Below are 19,392 nucleotides of genomic sequence, written 5' to 3' on the forward strand. Positions count from 1 at the left end.
TTCCCCACACTAAATGTACCTACATGCAATTAGATGGATCCTGACCCCCATATCCCTTTAAAAGGGGCGTAGGGGCAAATATTGTGATAATTTGGATAAACACCAATTTCAGGCCGAAATGGTAAGGGCCGGGGTGGTTCAGCATTTTGGAGGAAAATATCATATTTTTTTGAATAGGCTAGTTTCCCCACAATGAATGTACATGCATGCCATTAGATGGATTCTGACCCCCATATCCCTTTGAAAGGGGCGTAGTGGCAAATATTGTAAAAATTTGAATTATCGGAACTTTCGGGCCGAAAATGTAAGGGCCGGGGTGGTTCAGCATTTTGGAGGAAAATATTATATTTTTTTAATAGGCTAGTTTCCCCACAATGAATGTACCTACATGCAATTTACTGGATTCTGACCCCCATATCCCTTTTAAAGGGGCGTAGTGGCAAATATTGTAAAAATTTGAATTATCACAACTTTTTGGCCGAAATTGTAAGGGCCGGGGTGGTTCAGCATTTTGAAGGAAAAAATTATATTTTTTGATTAGGCTTGTTTCCCCACAATGAATGTACCTACATGCCATTAGATGGATCCTGACCCCCATATCCCTTTGAAAGGGGCGTAGTGGCAAATATTGTAAAAATTTGAATTATCGGAACTTTCGGGCCGAAATTGTAAGGGCCGGGGTGGTTCAGCATTTTGGAGGAAAATATATATTTTTTTGAATAGGCTAGTTTCCCCACAATGAATGTACCTACATGCAATTAGATGGATCCTGACCCCCATATCCCTTTAAAAGGGGTGTAGGGGCAAATATTGTGATAATTTGAATAAACACCAATTTCAGGCCGAAATGGTAAGGGCCGGGGTGGTTCAGCATTTTGGAGGAAAATATCATATTTTTTTAATAGGCTAGTTTCCCCACAATGAATGTACCTACATGCAATTAAATGGATCCTGACCCCCATATCCCTTTTATATGGGCGTAGTGGCCAATTGTTGAAAAAATTTGAATTATCACAACTTTCGGGCCGAAATTGGAAGGGCCGGGGTGGTTCAGCATTTTGAAGGAAATTTTTTTTTTTTTAATAGGCTAGTTTCCCCACAATGAATGTACATTCATGCCATTAGATGGATCCTGACCCCCATATCCCTTTGAAAGGGGCGTAGGGGCAAATATTGTGATAATTAGAATAAACACCAATTTCGGGCCGAAATTGTAAGGGCCGGGGTGGTTCAGCATTTTGGAGGAAAATATTGTTTTTTTTTAATAGGCTATTTTCCCCACAATGAATGTCCATACATGCCATTAGATGAATCCTGACCCCCATATCCCTTTGAAAGGGGCGTAGTGGCAAATATTGTAAAAATTTGAATTATCACAACTTTCGGGCCGAAATTGGAAGGGCCGGGGTGGTTCAGGATTGTGGAGGAAAATATTGTTTTTTTTAATAGGCTAGTTTCCCCACAATGAATGTACCTACATGCCATTAGATGGATCCTGACCCCCATATCCCTTAGAAAGGGGCGTAGTGGCAAATATTGTAAAAATTTGAATTATCAGAACTTTCGGGCCGAAATTGGAAGGGCCGGGGTGGTTCAGCATTTTGGAGGAAAATATAATTTTTTTTTAATAGGCTAGTTTCCCCACAATGAATGTACATACATGCCATTAGATGCATTCTGACCCCCATATCCCTTTGAAAGAAGCGTAGGGGCAAATATTGTAAAAATTTGAATTATCACAACTTTCGGGCCGAAATTAGAAGGTCCGGGGTGTTTCAGCATTTTGGAGGAAAATATTATATTTTTTTTAGTAGGCTAGTTTCCCCACAATGAATGTCCATACATGCCATTAGATGGATCCTGACCCCCATATCCCTTTGAAAGGGGCGTAGGGGCAAATATTGTGATAATTTGTATAAACACCAATTTCAGGCCGAAATGGTTAAGGCCTGGGTGGTTCAGCATTTTGGAGGAAAATATTATGTTTTTTGAATAGGCTAGTTTCCCCACAATAAATGTACCTACATGCAATTAAATGGATTCCGACCCCCATATCCCTTCGAGAGGGGCGTAGTGGCAAATATTGTAAAAATTTGAATTATCACAACTTTCGGGCCGAAATTGTAAGAGCCGGGGTGGTTCAGCAGTTTGGAGGAAAATATAATTTTTTTTAAATAGGCTGGTTTCCCCACAATTAATGTACCTACATGCAATTAAATGGATTCTGACCCCCATATCCTTTGAAAGGGGCGTAGTGGCAAATATCGTGATAATTTGAATGAACACCAATTTCGGGCCGAAATGGTAAGGGCCGGGGTGGTTCAGCATTTTGGAGGAAAATATAATTTTTATGCCTCCGCCACCGAAGGTTGTGCCGGAGGCATCATGTTTTCGGGTTGTCCGTCCGTACGTCCGTCCCGTTTGACCGTTATCACAATACCTCAAGAACCATTTAAGATTTAAACTTAAGACTCGGGAATAGTATTTATCACCATAGGAAGACGATCTGATTAGATTTTGGAGTACGTAGGTCAAAGGTCACAGGTCACAGAGGTCAACTTATGAAATTCCTTGTATTGAGTTTGTTAGCGCGATATCTCAAGAACCATTTGAGATTTAAACTTCAAACTTAAGGATAGTATGTATCACCATAGGAAGACGATCTGATTAGATTTTGGAGCAAAGAATGTTAAAGGTCAAGGGTCACAGAGGTCAACTTATGAAATTCCATACATTGAGATTGTTATCATGATATCTCAAGAACCACTGGAGATTTAAACTTCAAACTTAGTGATAGTGTGTATCACTATAGGAAAACAATCTGATCACATTTTGGAGCACGTAGGTCAAAGGTCAAGGGTCATAGAGGTCAACTTATGAAATTCCATACTTTGAGATTGTTATCATGATATCTCAAGAACCACTGGAGATGTAAAAACTTCAAACTTAAGGATAGTATGTATCACCATAGGAAGACAATCTGATTAGATTTTGGAGCACGTAGGTCAAAGGTCAAGGGTCACAGAGGTCAACTTATGAAATTCCATACATTGGGATCGTTATCGCGATATCTCAAGAACCACTGGAGAATTTTCACTTCAAACTTAATGATAGTTATAGTATCACCATATCATAATTATCTCAAGAACCACTGGAGATTTAAACTTCAAACTTAAGGATAGTGTGTATCACCATAGGAAGACAATCTGATTAGATTTTGGAGCACGTAGGTCAAAGGTCAAGGGTCACAGAGGTCAACTTATGAAATTCCATACATTGAGATTGTTATCATGATATCTCAAGAACCACTGGAGATTTAAACTCCAAACTTGTTTAAATTGCTCTATGGCGGAGGCATCATTTTCGACTGCACGCAGTCAAAATTCCATCTAGTTTTTTTTAGAAATGCCAATGATGTACACTGCAATTTGTTATCATTCTTTCTTTTAACAGAGAGTTTAAATGTTATATTACCCATAGCAGGGCTCGACACTAACAGGTACCTTCAACACAGGGGTGCCCAAAATCTAGGTCATGACCCCAACATTTCAAACATTTTACATAGGGCTCATGCATTATAAAGACTCTGGTTAAATCTGGATCCCCTTCGAATAATTTTTGTTGATCTTTCAGTATAAACCTCAAATTCTTTTTTTAAAGTGTGTCCTGATGAAATATGCCATGGGTAATGATTTTTCATTTGCACTTTCTTACCCTGTCGTATCTCTTACAGATTTGGACCACCAGAATTACCCATGGAAGTTTGTTTCCAGTCGACAGAAAAGAGTTTTTAGCATACTTAGTAAGTCTCTTTCAAAGTCACCTTTGATATTCATACTGCAAAAACATAATAAAAATACATAGAAGAAAATGAATATATATTATATAAGCAGTGAATTTGGAAAACTTTGACTATAAACAAATGTAAAACAAATGAAGAAAAACAAATATCAGAGATTACATTGACTATTGAAGCTCTCTAGATATCAAGAGGTAAGACTAAGATGATGATTCTTTTGTGATGTAGAGCTGTGTGAAGCATATTGTTAGTCATTTGAAAGAATATTGTTTCTCAAGAAATGTTTGCTATATCTCACTGTATCCTGCTTGTAGTAAGTCATAATTCAAATTTTCAAAAAAACAAAACCAAGTATCACTTGGATGATTAGATATCAGAGTGATGATGGTCTCTGTCCTGCGAATGTAGAAAAACAAGAATGTCCCATGTATTTTGATCTACATCAAAAGATTACGGCAATCAATGTGTAGGAATTGTATTTATTATTATTGATTATAAGGTATATGCAGTATATGTATTAAATTCTGTATCATTGTGTTTTTGTTTTTTCTTACAGAATAACCATGGACTTCCCAAGTACTACACTCTTGCCTTGATAAGCAAGTGCGTAAATGAAGAAGATGCAACCGTATTGTCTACATTACTTGGTGTTTCAGAAACGACTTCCAAGTTATCTGGGACAAAGATTAGTCTCTGGTTATTCATGTAAGTATCCTATCCCTATGTAAACTGTATTATTGGCGGTTTAAAGCCGGAAGGGATTTAATTCTGTGTTAAAGTGTAGGAGTAAATGCACTTCTTGCTCCATACAGATGTAATGTATGAAAACCGCAGATATTTAATGTGTTATAAGAATATAACTTGAGCTATGTATAAATGGCATATGCAGTAAAAAGCATTCTAATCATAATTATAATTTCCATCAAATTATCAGATTTTGATGCTTTTTAATTGTTTGATAGTGCATTGACATGTCCCTCCTCCCATCTTAGAATAGGTTAAGATTTAGTAAAACATTTTGTCATTACTTCTTGGGGAAAAGGCTGTTAATTGTGTGTATAAGTTGCACAAGCTTTGCTGGAAATGAAACAGTAGTGAACTGTCATTATCCTTTTGATGTTAACATCTGATATTTATGTTTTTGCATCCTATTCAGCCTTGGTCTTCTTATGTTCAGTCATATCATGCTCCTATGTGGTGTCTGTCATCCAACATTACTTTGGGATGCTGTGGACGCTTTCAACATTCCAAACATCCTCATGTACACTGTTGTCATGACAACTTTGTTTCTCAGTCTGCTGTGGCAAGTGGGTGTCGTATGGCAGGTACAGAAATATTAATCGCTTGAGTGTAAACTTCACAAAATAATTTGTGTGTTACAAAAAGACTTTGATGCCTTAAATTGGTCTGGGGGGGGGGGGGGGTGGAAGAAAAAAAATAATATGTCACTTCCAGGAATTGTTTAGACATGATGTATTAAAGGAGATGTCATGTGATGGAATTCTCATTTGTTAAAGATTGTATCATGGAATATGAGACATTTACTCATATTATTAACATGAAACATTAAGTTTATAATCTATCAATCATATTGTCACTAAAAATAGGTATTACATGAAGTTTTCACTGTTTTGACCATTTTTAGTGTTCAAAGTGTTCAAAGTTTTTTAAGGATTTTATTTTTGAACTAGAAAGACGTGTTTCCACAACATGAGTAATGAAATAATTTGCTCCCCCCCCCCCCTTCGTTTAAAATGAATTTGAATTTAAGGAAAATTATTGTTTGTACTGTAGTAGAAATATTTGACCTTATTAGAGTAACTTTTTCAAAGCTGATGTGGTCCAAACTTTTGTAATCATTAGGTTGCAATTTTTATGCCTGTTTTCAGCATCACTTTCTGTGTCTTATCTCAATAAGTATTTCAGGTTGTGGAGGGAAAATCGTCATCAGGAGCAGAGTGTGTCTCAGTTTTTATCCGTCCATAAGTCTTTTGGTAATTTCCTGAAGAAGTCTGTGCTATATGTTCAAGAAGTGGAAGTCATTTTAAGAGGTTATACAATGTAAGTATCACAAGAGAATCAGTGATCAGTGTACTATCTTTATCTATATAAAGAGCCTGATAAATCTTATTAAATTAGCGATCCTCACCTACTGGGGATTTTCAGTACAAATTTTATTGTCAATCAAAGAAAGTCAGAAAATGATAAGAAACTACCCAGACATGTCAGCTCAGTGTAAACATTAGTAAACACTTCAGCCTTAAAAGTATTTATTTATGAGCACCGACATAATGTACTATTTTAGTAGATATTGAATTAAGTCAACATATTTGGGATTGCAGTTCTCTGTTTCTAAGACTATTTTGTTTCAAACAATATTAATCTCATTTTAATGACCTGTCTAACAGTGTAAAAGACACTGCATGTCTGTAATTCATTGGGAAATTTAAAAAAATGTGCTCCTCTCCTAATTTAGGATGACACCATTCACCCCCATATCTCACCTGGAGAGGGGTAGCCAAACACAACTTCAATGCCCTGCCCTTAGACAGGCTATCTTCCAGGCTGCTAGAAACCAATTTCTGTCTCTGAGGCAAGCCATGCTGTCAACCATAGCTGATAGTCCACTAAGAGATGAAGAACAGAGAGACTTAGAAGACGTCTATCTCGCTACCACAGATCTACAACACTTGGCAGGGGAACTGTCAATTTTAACTGATGTAAGAAAAAAATCAAAGCTTTTCTTGAGTTCAGATTATATGACTAAATTTTGAGAGGAACTGGCCTAAAGTAATTCTGAAGTTTTGATTAGGCAGTAGATTGGTGAACACCCGTGAGATATGAAGAAAAAAAAACTTGCTGAAAATCAAATTCACATATTCAAGCACAACACACATTTGCACATGTGGGACTGAGTATTCTATTGCTCGAGTCTTGGTTGGGACAACTGGGTTACTTATCTATTTCCTTATCTGTCCTTGCTCATTACCCAGATTATTCATGTAATACTCTGTATGGTATCTATTTGTAGTCTTAAAGATCAATGTGTGTTTGGTTTGAGTTTGTTAAATTTCTAGTCATTTTTTAGAACTCAAGCATGAATTATTTTTATGTGGTGTATGTTGCCAGAATTTAATAACCTCCATATATTCAGGTTTTTATTTTAAGAGGTTTGAGAAATTTATGTATTCTCAATGAAAAAATTATTTATGCTTAGATGTTCACCTCAAATGTGTTGAGTGATGGAACATTTACAATCAAGTTACATGTAAATCCTATAATCTACCATTCATTTCTTGCTCTTTTCAGGACTCTACAGGACCATACCCCACCTCTTATTTGAAGGTAAATATCATTAGTCTGAAATATTTTCATTACATGTGTACGAGTGTAGAGTAGAGTTCTTTTGAAATGTGCTATCTTTTTCATGTATAATTGTAGTTTGTAATGAGTAGATATCACAGTTTTGGTATTAGTAGAATACAATTATAGATACAAAACAAACTAGCAAACACAATTGAAGAAAAAAAATGATCTTGCAGCAAAATTAAAAAAATCATTCTTTCTGCTCATAGTTACCATGAACAAAAGGATACATCAAGAAATAAGTTTATTATATATCTGACCAAATTGTTGATATTCAAGTAAGTTCTCTGTAAATTCAATGTGAATTAATAGGTGGACAATAATCTATATTTCTGTCTGTTTTTCTTGTAGGCTATATCCAACTTATACAGTGATCAGTTATCTGAGTTTATCAGAAGACATCTCATGTGTCTAAAGTCTGATCTATTAGCCGATTCTGCAGGTATGTCCACGCATTTTTTAAATTTTTTTTATTGTAGTGGAGTTGTTTGCTTGAATACCATGGTTATCATTTTGAAAGACAAGAACTTTTTCCAGAAAGAAAAAAGAGTTCTCCAGATGTACCTTGTTACACGATATAGACGTGTGAAATAGATATTCAGTTCGTAAGGATGGTCTGGAAACTTTACTTATGTTTTCAAAAAGTATTTCAAATAGTGCTATGCCATGAACTGTAGATGAAGTAGTAACAACTTCTGATTTTTGTGTGTGTGTGAAATTAGAATCAGAATATATTGAACTTTTAAGGGCCTGAGTCAAGAGCCGTATGTATCTGAGAGAAGTTGGTATTCAGTATGTCTAACTTCAGACTCAAGATATATGATATCAAAAGATAGATATAGCACAAGTGAGTGTGGTTTGAACACAGCTACCGTAAATCTCTGTGTATAAGACGCACCTGTGTATAAGACGCACCCCCTGTAGATACTAATTTTGGCAGCAAGCCAGGTCCGTGTTAAAAAACCCACGCGGAAGGACTTTCATTTAACTGCGAGGTGCAGTTGAATGTGTAAGATCATTAATGTAAATTAAAAAACAGTAGAGGACCTAGGATAGAACCTTATGGTAAGCCGTGTGTAATAGAAGAAAAATTGGAGGAATTATATAGTATTAATGACTACTTTGAGAAAAACAACTATTTCTCAAATATTAAAGCAGTCATTAATACTTTTATATGCCAAAAAAATTATGACACCACCTTGGCCTTTCTCTAGTTTATCTGCACGGTTGTTTTTTATGAGTGTTTCTTTGAGAGTAGACTAGATCTAGATTCTAGTCTAAGCAAGATATTTTTACAATTTTAGGGGTGGGCCTGCGCTTTCATATGTACCTCACTTATTGAGTATCACCTTCAGGATCACGAGCAATATTAGTTTGAATCCTCTGGTAATTAAAACATCGACCAATCTAGCATGATCGAGTGCGCAATGGCCAATGGAAATGCATAGGGATGTGTGTAATCTCTACGGGAAGGATCTGCATCTATCCGTGACGTACAAATCACTACAATCACCAGCATCTGGTTGTCACGTAGACTCTACTAGAATCTAGGTCTAGGCCTACTGAAAACAAATTATAGAAGATTTCACGTACCCTTTTCGGTGTTCTTGCTGTCAGCATGTCTCGCATTTGATCCTCATCCAGAAGTTGAAATCTTGGGAGAGTTTCTACAGCCATTTTTGCCTTGTTTGAATCAAGATATATTGCCGTACTAAAAATGCCGACCAATTCTTCGCACACGTACGGTATCCACGATCGCTCAAACCATTTTTTAACATGTAAACCTATGGGTAACCATGGTTACTGAGATTTTAGAACTATTTTCCCTGTAACCATGGTAACTGGGATTTTAGAACTATTTTTTTGAACTATTACATGGGTTTGGAATTTTACCGGGAATTTTACAGGAATAGTTAAAGTTTATGAATGCAATTTCGACCAATCAGATGGCTGGATTTCTTAAGTGAGGTATATAATTGTTATTATAAACTACCGGTACATATTGAGATCTATCTAAAGATTTCTTTCAAACCAAGATGACGGAAAAATTTGAGTGTTGTTCTAGTTTCCGAGTGGTGAGTCAACACACCAATTACTGAGCTTTTTTTTTTGTACCTGTGTATAAGACGCACCCCCAGACTTTGAATTTTTTTTGGTGGCAAAACTGTGCGTCTTATACACAAAGATTTACGGTAACTCTTGTCATTCTTTGCATTGCCCATAGATGCAACCTCAAGCTCGCATTCACTACTTGACGCTAAGAGGAGGTTAGCTGAGCAAGATCTTACCACCCTGAAGAGCTCGTACAAGATTCATCAGCCAATGACACCCCTCCAATCGGGCGTTGATCCCGAGGTCAAGATGCGTGGGACGGAAGAGATTTGGGGGCCCTCCGATGTCCTTCCTTCTGCAACTCGAGCTCTGAGATTGCATCTAGATGTCACTATGAAAAGGTAGAAGATTGATGACTTTTGTTCTTTTGCATAGGCTGATCAGGTGTCTGTCACATTGATGACGATGATAATCTTTTTATGTACTTGACAGCTAAGAAAGCAAGTATATACCATGTGAGTCAAAAAAAGTTTACACCTAGAAAATTGCTAATTATCTTTAAAATCATCTATGAACAGTAAATTATTATACATCTTATGAAAAAGTGTTTTATCCCAAATCATTTGGTATCATTTTTGTGTGGTATGTGTTCACGCTTGGATGAACAGGTGGCATTGTTTGCGAGAGTGCAAAAATTGACTTGCACCAAAGTGATGCCTACAGTATCTATTATGTTGGGATTAGCGGAGTGAGAGAATGAATTGAATGTTTTTTGCAAAGGGCAAAGTCACACACACCCACACACATGCGCACAAATATTTGTTGATATTTGATAGTCGATATTTGATATGTGTAGCATGATTAATTTTGTTAGGGATGTTATTTGGATCTGCAAAGACCAAATTAATAAAATCCCAATTGTTTTATTCAAACATCACATAGGCAACTTTGGCGCAAGTCGATTTTTGCAATCTCGCAAATAATGTCTGCTGTTCATCCAAGCGTGAACACATACCACACAAAAATGGTACCAAATGATTTGGGTAAGACACTCTTTCATAAGACATATAACGATTTAATGTTCATCGATGATTTTTTAAATAGTTATCAATTTTCTAGGTGTAAACTTTTTTTTGACTCACACTGTATAGGCTTTCAGATAAAACTTGACGATCTATTGTCTTTAAGTCTGATTTTAAGGGGGCAAGTGCATCAACTTGTTTTTGAACCTGTGACCTTCCCCTACTAGACTTCTGCTCTCCCACTGAACCATCATGCCCCCTACATAATGTATCAAGTGAGGTATTTCATTATTTGATGTAGTAATAGAAATAGGCAACTATGATATGTTATCTCTCTGTAGATGTTGATTGTAACAGATCAAATGATACTATATCATGTTGGAAAGTACATTCTTGTAGATTTCTTTTAATAGATGTAGTGAGTGTCTTTGAAAACAACTGCTCAGTGTGAAAACAAAAAACCAAATAAGAAAGAAAGAAACATTCTGTACCACTTTAGACCCTTCAGCTTAACCAAACATAATTGCAATATGAGCTCAATAAACATGCACTTTGCTATCCTTCCAGTGCAATGCAGTTAGAAATGGGAACACGTAAGGAGGATGGCAAGTCCGACCTGGGGGACCCAGAGATACATGATCTTGAAGAGTTACTTTCAGAGGTCAAAGGTCATTTGGAGGCGTGCCAAACTTGTGTACATGAAGCCGAGACAGCCCTTGCCAAACTAACAGGTCGAGTGGAGCCAGCAAAGCTCAAAGAACCTGGTAAGATTTGATTGCTTACTTTAATGAAAATAAATAAAATACTACAAAAATATGAGAGTGTTTTATATGGTCCCTAGATGGGGCCCATGTATTGTAATAATGTAATATAGATAAAGTGGCAGATATGCTTATGCAATATGGTCTTTTCCTTTTTGAAGAAAAAATAATTTGATGGAATATTTGGAGTAGTTTTGTTCTCTATTGCTAACTTTCAAAATGCATTCAGGAAAACAAACTATATCTCTTAGCTCTATGAATGTTACAGCACACAGCCCTCCCTCAAAATTTACTACATACCTGGTAAATAGAAATCAGTAGAAAGGGGAAAAATATGAAATTCTGGTATATGCCATGCAATTTCCTTTTGTTGTGATAGAACAATTTTAAAAAGTATCAATGTTTCCCTTCATTGTGTAATTATTATACAAAATAAGCTGTTTTTAGAATGTGCATTACAGTAATCTGAATGAATTTCAAGAGTTATGTGGTATTATGTATTTTAACATTTAGATGCATTTTTCTCACCATTCTTCCTTCTATCTCTCCTCACTTTCTCCTCTTCCTTGTCTTCTTCTTGGCTTGATCTCTTCAGTAATGAGCAAGCCAGAGACTGGGCAATTGAAAGCTGACATACCAACACCCCAGCATCTAGACTTCATATCACCCAAGGACTCGGATATTGACTTCATTGAAGAGGAGGTGAGCATGATCTTTGTTCCTTTTGTAATTACCGGTAATTACTGCTCAATCAGTACTTCACCATGGTTACAGCTATACATAACATCTCTCATAAGTATACTCTGCTTCTCCTTTCCTATTACAGTTAGCTTGACAACTTGATTGAACACAGTGATAGAGATCTAATGAAAAGCAAATCAGTTTAATACACAAAACTTTCTGTTAATGGTGCATTGTTCCGTAGACTGGTTTATTTATGTCTAAGTAGATATTACCGGTAGTAAAAAATGACTTGAGTGCTGTCCGTATATCTTTATCTAAATAGCTTTATTTTTGTATCATTCATTTCCCACTTTTTCTCCATCTCTTTTCTTGTATCTGCCTACACTTATGTCCCAACAAATTACTTTCTTGTACTCTGCCTTTTTTTCATTTTGATATTTATTCTTCTCTCCTCCCCGTGACCTATATATCTCCATCCTGCAGGTGTTTGAGGCTTACATTGATCCAGAGAGAGATGATAACATACCAGATTACAGCATGGAGGATTTGATTGAAGAAAGGGTAAGCTACTCTTGTGTATGATCCAAATGATATCTATTATTAAAGTTGAATTAATCATTCATTATGTCATTATACTATTAAACTGTCCCTTGATAATATATATTGCATATAAATTCAACCATTGAAATGTATCAGTTTTTGTTACAAAACAGAGGAGAATTACCCCAATAAATTGTTTCTTTTCTCCAGTGAATTGTCTTGTCAAAGATTTAGAAACAATATTCCCCATGTACACAAATCATAAGTTCAAATTCTGGGTGTTGTTTACACTGTGTAAAACAAGGGAAAACCCTGGTTGAGTGGTCCACATGCATATCCCTTGTCAGTTATACTGGGAGGAAAGACCTGAGTGTCACACTGGTTCAGTTGACTTTTCCCCTTCCTGGCACAATTGATGTCAAAATTTAATAACATTAAAGCTATAACATATCTCTTGTTTCATTTAACTCTCTTTATTTTTGTCTTCTTCCAGAGAAAGAAGAAGCAAGATTCTGAAGATGCTAAACACATGCTGATGGAACTCAACTCGGTGCTGACCAAAAGAGAAGGGGAAAAAGAGAAGATGAGAAGGGAGAGGAGAAGAATGAAGGAAGGAGGTGATTTAGTCAAAGAAACAGAAACACTTGGTGAACTGAGTGAAGGAGCGGTAGATAGTACGAATGACGACAAGACAATTGGAGATGGAAAGACAAACATCCCTGTAACTTGTGATGGTTCGTTGAGTGAGTTAGAGAGCGGTTTAACTGATTTAGACCATGAACGGACATTATCCCATGAACATCATGAGCACAATGAGAGGCATATAGGTAAAGCCAACCCTCAACAACTATCAAATGATATCAATTGTACCGAGGACTCCTCATCTGAAACAAAATTACTAGAAGTCGCCGACAATAGGGACGATGAAAATATGATGACCAAAGAAGTGATGACCAAGTTCTTCGCCATCAAATGTCACAGATTGGTTGCCAGGGTGTTGGTTCTTCTGGAAGTGGTGAAGGATATGATGCCTCAGGTATTGGAAGGAGTACAGAGACAACAATAAGAAGGCCAGTTCCAAAGCCAAGAAAAAACATCGGCAAAAGACTCAATCCTTCAAGCGATGGAAACGTGGCACCTCTTGGATCGGACTCCATTGCAGCTTCCCATGAAAGTGGCCAAGCTTCTCTTGTAACGTCTGACCAGAACTATTGTGATCCTGAAGAGAAGAAGAGTTTGGACTCTAAAGGACATGGTTCAGAGAGTGGAGATAGAGAGGGGGTGTGTCAATGGAGACAGCAGCCCATGGCTATACCATTCATGCAAGGGTTAGCAGCAGAAGCTGTCAGGATATCAAGAGAAAGGCAATCACTGGCCGAAGATACATTTGGAGACTGAACGTTCTGTCCTCTTGCCATGGATGATCATTGACTTGATTTCTTAATTCAATCAATAAGTTATTGATTGGTTAAATCTGTTTGATCTTGGTTCAACTTGATGCGATTTGATGTTACATCACAACCTCAGCTCTCAATGCTTTATAAGATGAATACACTCGGGAATCCCCCAAAACTTCATTTTGACAGTTTCTATAAGTTATTATATAATTACGCCCCCATGCAAACTCAAAGTTTTCAAAGTTGTAATTAGATTTTGTTCTTGTCATATAGCATAGATTTTATTTTACCCCTCCCTAATTCACCCCCTTTTCTTTCTCTCTCTCTTTATCTCTCTCTCTTGATCTTTTGAATGGTCTGTGTTTTAGACCAGAGAACTTTTAAAGAGCTAAATTACTTTAATTTTTTTAGAGTATGTGCAGCTCACCAAATCTTTGGGGGATGTAGGTCCTATCATGAAGTGGTAATGAAAATGACAGTTATAAAAAGTATTCAATGTAGATGGTAATGAGTAATATTTATGTTTCCTGCATTTTCTTGCCATTTTGCATATTGTCTGTGAGAGTAATGTTGGTGTCCGCACCTGAAATAAAAACTTTTAATGTATTCAAGAGAATATGGAGATTTATTGCTTGCTTGATTTTAAAGGGGAAGTTCACCCTGATATAAAGTTGGTTTTAATAGAAGCAGAAAAATGAGAGAAACAGGTCAGTGAATGTTTGAGCAAAAACCAATTAAAAATAAGAAAGTACCGGTAATAAATATTTGAGGTGCAATCAATGAGACACAAATTGGCAACTCTGTGGCGTATCTTGCGAGGTCACCTCCCATTTACCCTGTACTAAAAAACTTTTAAAATGTGTATTTACTATTAAGAAAATTTGTAATTATACCTTCACCCTAAATATTCTTTTTGCAAATGTGTTTTTGTAAGACCCCCGTCAAGTCATCAATAACTTATAAAATGAGAAGAACAACAACAATTCTGTACAGAGCAAATTTGAGTAGAGCACGTCTCAATGTTGCCAATTTGTGTTTTACTGACCACAACTTCAAAAATTCATAAATTTCCTAATTTTTGATAGAATATTGATCAAATTCTTGCAAATTTGTTTTTCTCAATTTTCTGCTAAGGATAAAACCAAGATAAAACCAGGACGGACTTCCCCAAGATAATACCAGGACGGACTTCCCCTTTAAGAGCGTTATACAATTGGTCATTTTATCGATCTTGAAATGAAACAATGGGAATACACTGGGGAAAATAGTAATGAATTGCAGAGAGTACAAGCTAAAGAGAAAAAACAAGAGAGAGAGAAGGAGTGAGTGAATCATAGAGATAAAGGAAAGTAAAAGAACAATATGATGAACAAATAAAAGTGTTTGCAAGATTATTGAAAGAGAGTATGGTTCACAGGAAGAAGGTAATTACGCTTAACTGGATTACTGAATGGTGAGAAACAAAATCCATAGATTGTCTCTTAGTGGATGTCTTTTAAGTCTGTCTTCCGTTGCTCTCCATATCTTTAAAGGGAAGTCTTAGCTTTGCAAAACTTGAGTAAAGCTGGTTTCTTTAATCAAATTGATGTTGAGGAAATAAAATCAACCCTCCATATAAACTGAATAAAAGATCCTTACAAATTCCTCTTTTCCTATCAAATGGCAGTGTATATGAATTTTAAAACACCACTAAATACATTGGAGCCATGGTACCTTTAACCTCCCCCTCAGGAACTTTCGGGATTGATTTTAAACTAGTGTTCTCTACAAACAGGTGTACCGTTTTGGAGTTCAGTGACCTTTTATGACCTCATATCGGCCTGAAAATGGAGAGTTTTTAGAACTTCTGTATAAAATGTATAGAAAAACATATATTTTCAAGTTTCATATAAAAATTAGTCATTATTTTCTAGTTCATGTAATTTGTTATTTCTCAACTTAATATCCAGATAAAGGCCTTGACTGGCAATAGGCAATTGTAAAATAGATGAAAGTTTAAATCCATAAGAAATTTCAAAAAGAAATAAAAAGGCAAGGATTGAATTGGCAGATTTTGTAAATATAGTCGCACAAGACTCTAATTGGCAAATCACAACCTTGGAAATTAAGAAATGTTTAAATATGTTTATGATACCATTGGTACTTTAATTGTCAAATATGTTATGCCCTTCCCTATCTACACCCATCGTAAGGAAGTGCCTCACATCCGTCTATATCTTTTCCCACAAAGATTAGCATTTTAAGGAAATCAATGAGGAAGAAACGCTCAAAGTAATTTTAAACACCATTTCCTTTAACTTTAAGTGGGCCTGAATTCACTTACTAACAAGATCCTAGGAATTCAATCCATCCTCCGGGATTAAGTCTCGTGTGTCATACCTATTAATACCTTTAATTTGTGTGCATCGAATTAAAACATCGCAAATTTTACTTGCACGATATGTACATTATAGTTGTAAGCGATTCTTGGTCTTTTTAACAGCATGCAGATTGACATGCATGACCCTTTTCCTAGGAGGCAGATCTCATGAAAAGATTCGGTTTCATTCGGGTACAATGCGATCAAAAGAGCATGTACACAATGAAGCACTATATATATACCAAGAAGTTTTAAGAGATGGAGTCCTATCTAGCTCATTCCCTTTGTACAATCTTCGATGCCGCCATGAGAAAATATGTCAGGATCCAGGGGAGAGGCCGAGCGGGCCTTGGCCCTCTCCCTCCCCCCCCCCCCTCCCCCCCCCCCCCCCCGCAAAAAAAAAAAAAAAAAAAAAAGGAGAGAGAGAGAAGGAAAGAAGGGAAAGGGAAAGAGGAGAGAAAGGGAAAAAAAAAGAGGAAGAAGAAAAGAAAAGAGGGAAGAAGTAGATCGGGGGGGGGGGGGCAAAAGGACTTGCCTCCCAGGCTGTTGCCCCCCCCCCCCCAATCAAAAAATTAAAGAGAAGGAAGGAAAGGGAAAGAAAAAAGGAAAAGAGGAGAAAGGAAAAAAGAGGAAGAAGAAAAGAAAAAAAAGGGGATAACGACACAACAAATCGTCTTCTTTCTCTAACGATTTAATGAAACGTAAGCTTCCGCTTAGCGCGGGAGGGGGAAAACTCAATTCAGACGAGGATTATTTTTTGGGAACGGTACAACAAACCGTCTTCTTTCTCTAATAATTTATTGAATTGTCAAAGCTTCCGCGTTTCGCGGAGGAGGGAGGGGGAAACTCGCCCCTCCCTGCATCCACCCACCCCCAATTACGTCACTGCTGGTCACCATTACGAACCAATATTTGGCTCGCATAATTTCAAATTTTGCCCCCCCCCCCCCCCTAAGAAATCCTGGATCCGCGCCTGATGTATATACAACGGCAACAGTTTCAATATAAAATGTAAGTTCTTCTTACTTAAATCATTGGTCTGGAAACAATTATTTGCCCATTGTTGTGTATTGTATTACATTTTCACTGACAATGAATTCACATTGTAATGCAATTTTCAAGTTTCCCAGGCTTATTTAGGAGAACAGAAGATTGATATTGTTTAGTTGTACGATAACATCACTCAGTTTGATTTGATTTGATTGAAGATATATCTCATTAAAAACAGAGTAAAGGCTATACAGTTTCAAACAAACCTACACCATTAAACTTCAAGCTCACTCACACATGATTTATTGCGACACTTTCAAGGCTACTTATTATTTCAAGTTCATGTATATACAAAGGGCAACAGTTTCAATATTAAACGTAATTAAATCAATGGTCTGGAAAATGTTAATGCCCATTGTTGTATATTATACAACATTTTCCATAACGATGAATATACATTGTATAATGCAATTTTCAGGAAAACCATACTAGTCATTACTGTTATAGTATTATGATACTAAAGCAAATCGTTTCGCTTAAATCGATAAGATAAATCAATGTGAAGTACGTCATTAATTTTATAGCTTCCGCGCTTTGCAGAGGAGGGAGGGGGAAACTCGCCCCTCCCTACATCCCCCTGCATTACGTCACTGCTGGTCACCATTACGTACCAATATTTGGCTCGCATAATTTCAAATTTGGGCCCCCCCCCCCCCTAAGAAATCCTGGATCCGCGCCTGGTCAGGCATGTGCTTAACTGGATCTTCCTTGCAGATACGTAGACAAAAGATTCCTGCCTATAGCTGCGAACTAACGGGCCACTTTCAAATGGAAATATTCTTTTGTAATACCACTCGTCTGATGATACGAGCAATACAGTGCCTACCTTTACCGGAGGCAAGCGAAAGGAAATGGAGCAAATTTTTCTGAAATATTAATCACAATTACTCGACTGGGCATGTGTGGGCACTAATCTGACATATAACATCACAAAGAACTGTACATGAACATATTCACTTTTTATTTTCGTGAGCCGCAAGTATTCGGAAAAGTGCGGTCAAATGGCAGGTCTTCGGCAGGTCTTATAGGACTGTGAATTTTTACTATTTTTCACAAATTAAAGCTGCTATCATACAATGTAAGCAAATTTCCTGACATAAGTAGGCTTTTGTATTCATATTTTACCATCTGTTCGATTTTCCCCTTGTTAGTTCAAATAAAAAGTGAAATATTAAGGATATTTCTTTGTGACAAAAATCACTACTCAAGCTTTCCAATGAGGCGGCTTCGAACCTCGGACATCAAAGTTTACAGCACACCAGTACATTCTAGTGTGCAACCATAGAAAACGGCAGCTGTTTTGAATAATTTGTTACCAGTTGGGTCTCCATCTCTAAAATCTCCTTATACCTTTCTTTCAAAATCTGAATAGCATCATCCGGTCGCGAACAAATGGGGATTCCCCGCGCTCAATAGTTGGGAAGCTTCAGATCGGGGAATCGTACATCATCACATCGTCAGGGTGATTTCATGCTTTCGGACGTGCGCATCTAACATGTTCCACATTACACTTGTATTACAAACCAGACAGACCCCTCCCCCTCCCCACCCACCCCCTTCCACACACCCCTCCCACACACATACACATACTATTCCCTATATTCCATGATTTCATGACCCCATCTTACTCTTTAATTGCGTTTTTGTTTTTCCTTTATAGTGGCGTATCCTAGTCTCCATAATGGTGAAAGGCTGGTGTACCGCATCCACCCCACCTTTGAAAGAAGAGGTTAATGGGTCTTTACGCTACACCGCGGGCACGATTCTGCTCCGTTTTAAAATCTATTTGTGGATACGCTACTGGATATTTTGACAACCAGTAATTATGACGCCTAAATAAATTCATTCAAAACGCATGTCCTCAAGAAATAGACCCGACTGTTAAAGGTAATACAAAGTTTTGGTATGGGGTCATGAATTTGGTTCAAATGAACATATTGGAAGCATATGCGATTCTACAATATTCAGTGATCGTTGTCGCGGTTGAAATCGAGTCTAGAGTTATGACATTGTAAATAATAAGCTCTTTATGTTGTATAGCTCCCTCTCAAGGTCAATATATTAATTAAGCTATAAAACAATGTTTCTTGACTTAAATCGACCAATTAGCTATTCGCGTTTGAAAATTATATATCACAACTACCTATTCTGACATTTTCGTGGTCGCATCTACCATTGTACGGCCGTAGGCGCTATTTGAAATTTATCAAAATTTACCGGGAGCACCGGTAAATTTTTATATTCAATTTTTCTCGAAAGCCGAAATGTTTTAGGAGCTAAATTTTGTAGTGATTATAATACATCCACAGGGGCATCCATATATATCAAAATTGTAAAGAATCACTTTCGACCCAATTTTCGA

General features: G+C 36.9%; 2 protein-coding genes across 2 annotated transcripts; both read left to right on the forward strand.

Annotated features, from left to right (window-relative positions):
- Positions 1-3,688: 3,688 nt before the first annotated feature.
- On the forward strand, positions 3,689-7,198 carry LOC115929850. Its single transcript, XM_030999923.1, has 6 exons — positions 3,689-3,802; positions 4,356-4,504; positions 4,956-5,124; positions 5,718-5,860; positions 6,276-6,519; positions 7,109-7,198. Exons 1-6 carry the CDS (start codon positions 3,689-3,691, stop codon positions 7,196-7,198), a joined length of 909 nt encoding a protein of 302 aa, XP_030855783.1.
- Positions 7,199-7,527: 329 nt separating this feature from the next.
- LOC115918321 lies at positions 7,528-13,677 on the forward strand. The gene is made up of 6 exons (XM_030973361.1): positions 7,528-7,607; positions 9,390-9,618; positions 10,807-11,003; positions 11,596-11,702; positions 12,168-12,245; positions 12,718-13,677. The coding sequence occupies exons 1-6, from the start codon at positions 7,571-7,573 to the stop codon at positions 13,288-13,290; spliced, it is 1,221 nt and encodes a 406-aa protein (XP_030829221.1). The 5' UTR covers positions 7,528-7,570; the 3' UTR covers positions 13,291-13,677.
- The last annotated feature ends 5,715 nt before the right edge of the window (positions 13,678-19,392 follow it).

This window comes from Strongylocentrotus purpuratus, unplaced genomic scaffold, assembly GCF_000002235.5.
Source record: "Strongylocentrotus purpuratus isolate Spur 01 unplaced genomic scaffold, Spur_5.0 spur5_scaffold_6, whole genome shotgun sequence".
Taxonomy (NCBI): Eukaryota; Metazoa; Echinodermata; class Echinoidea; order Camarodonta; family Strongylocentrotidae; genus Strongylocentrotus; species Strongylocentrotus purpuratus.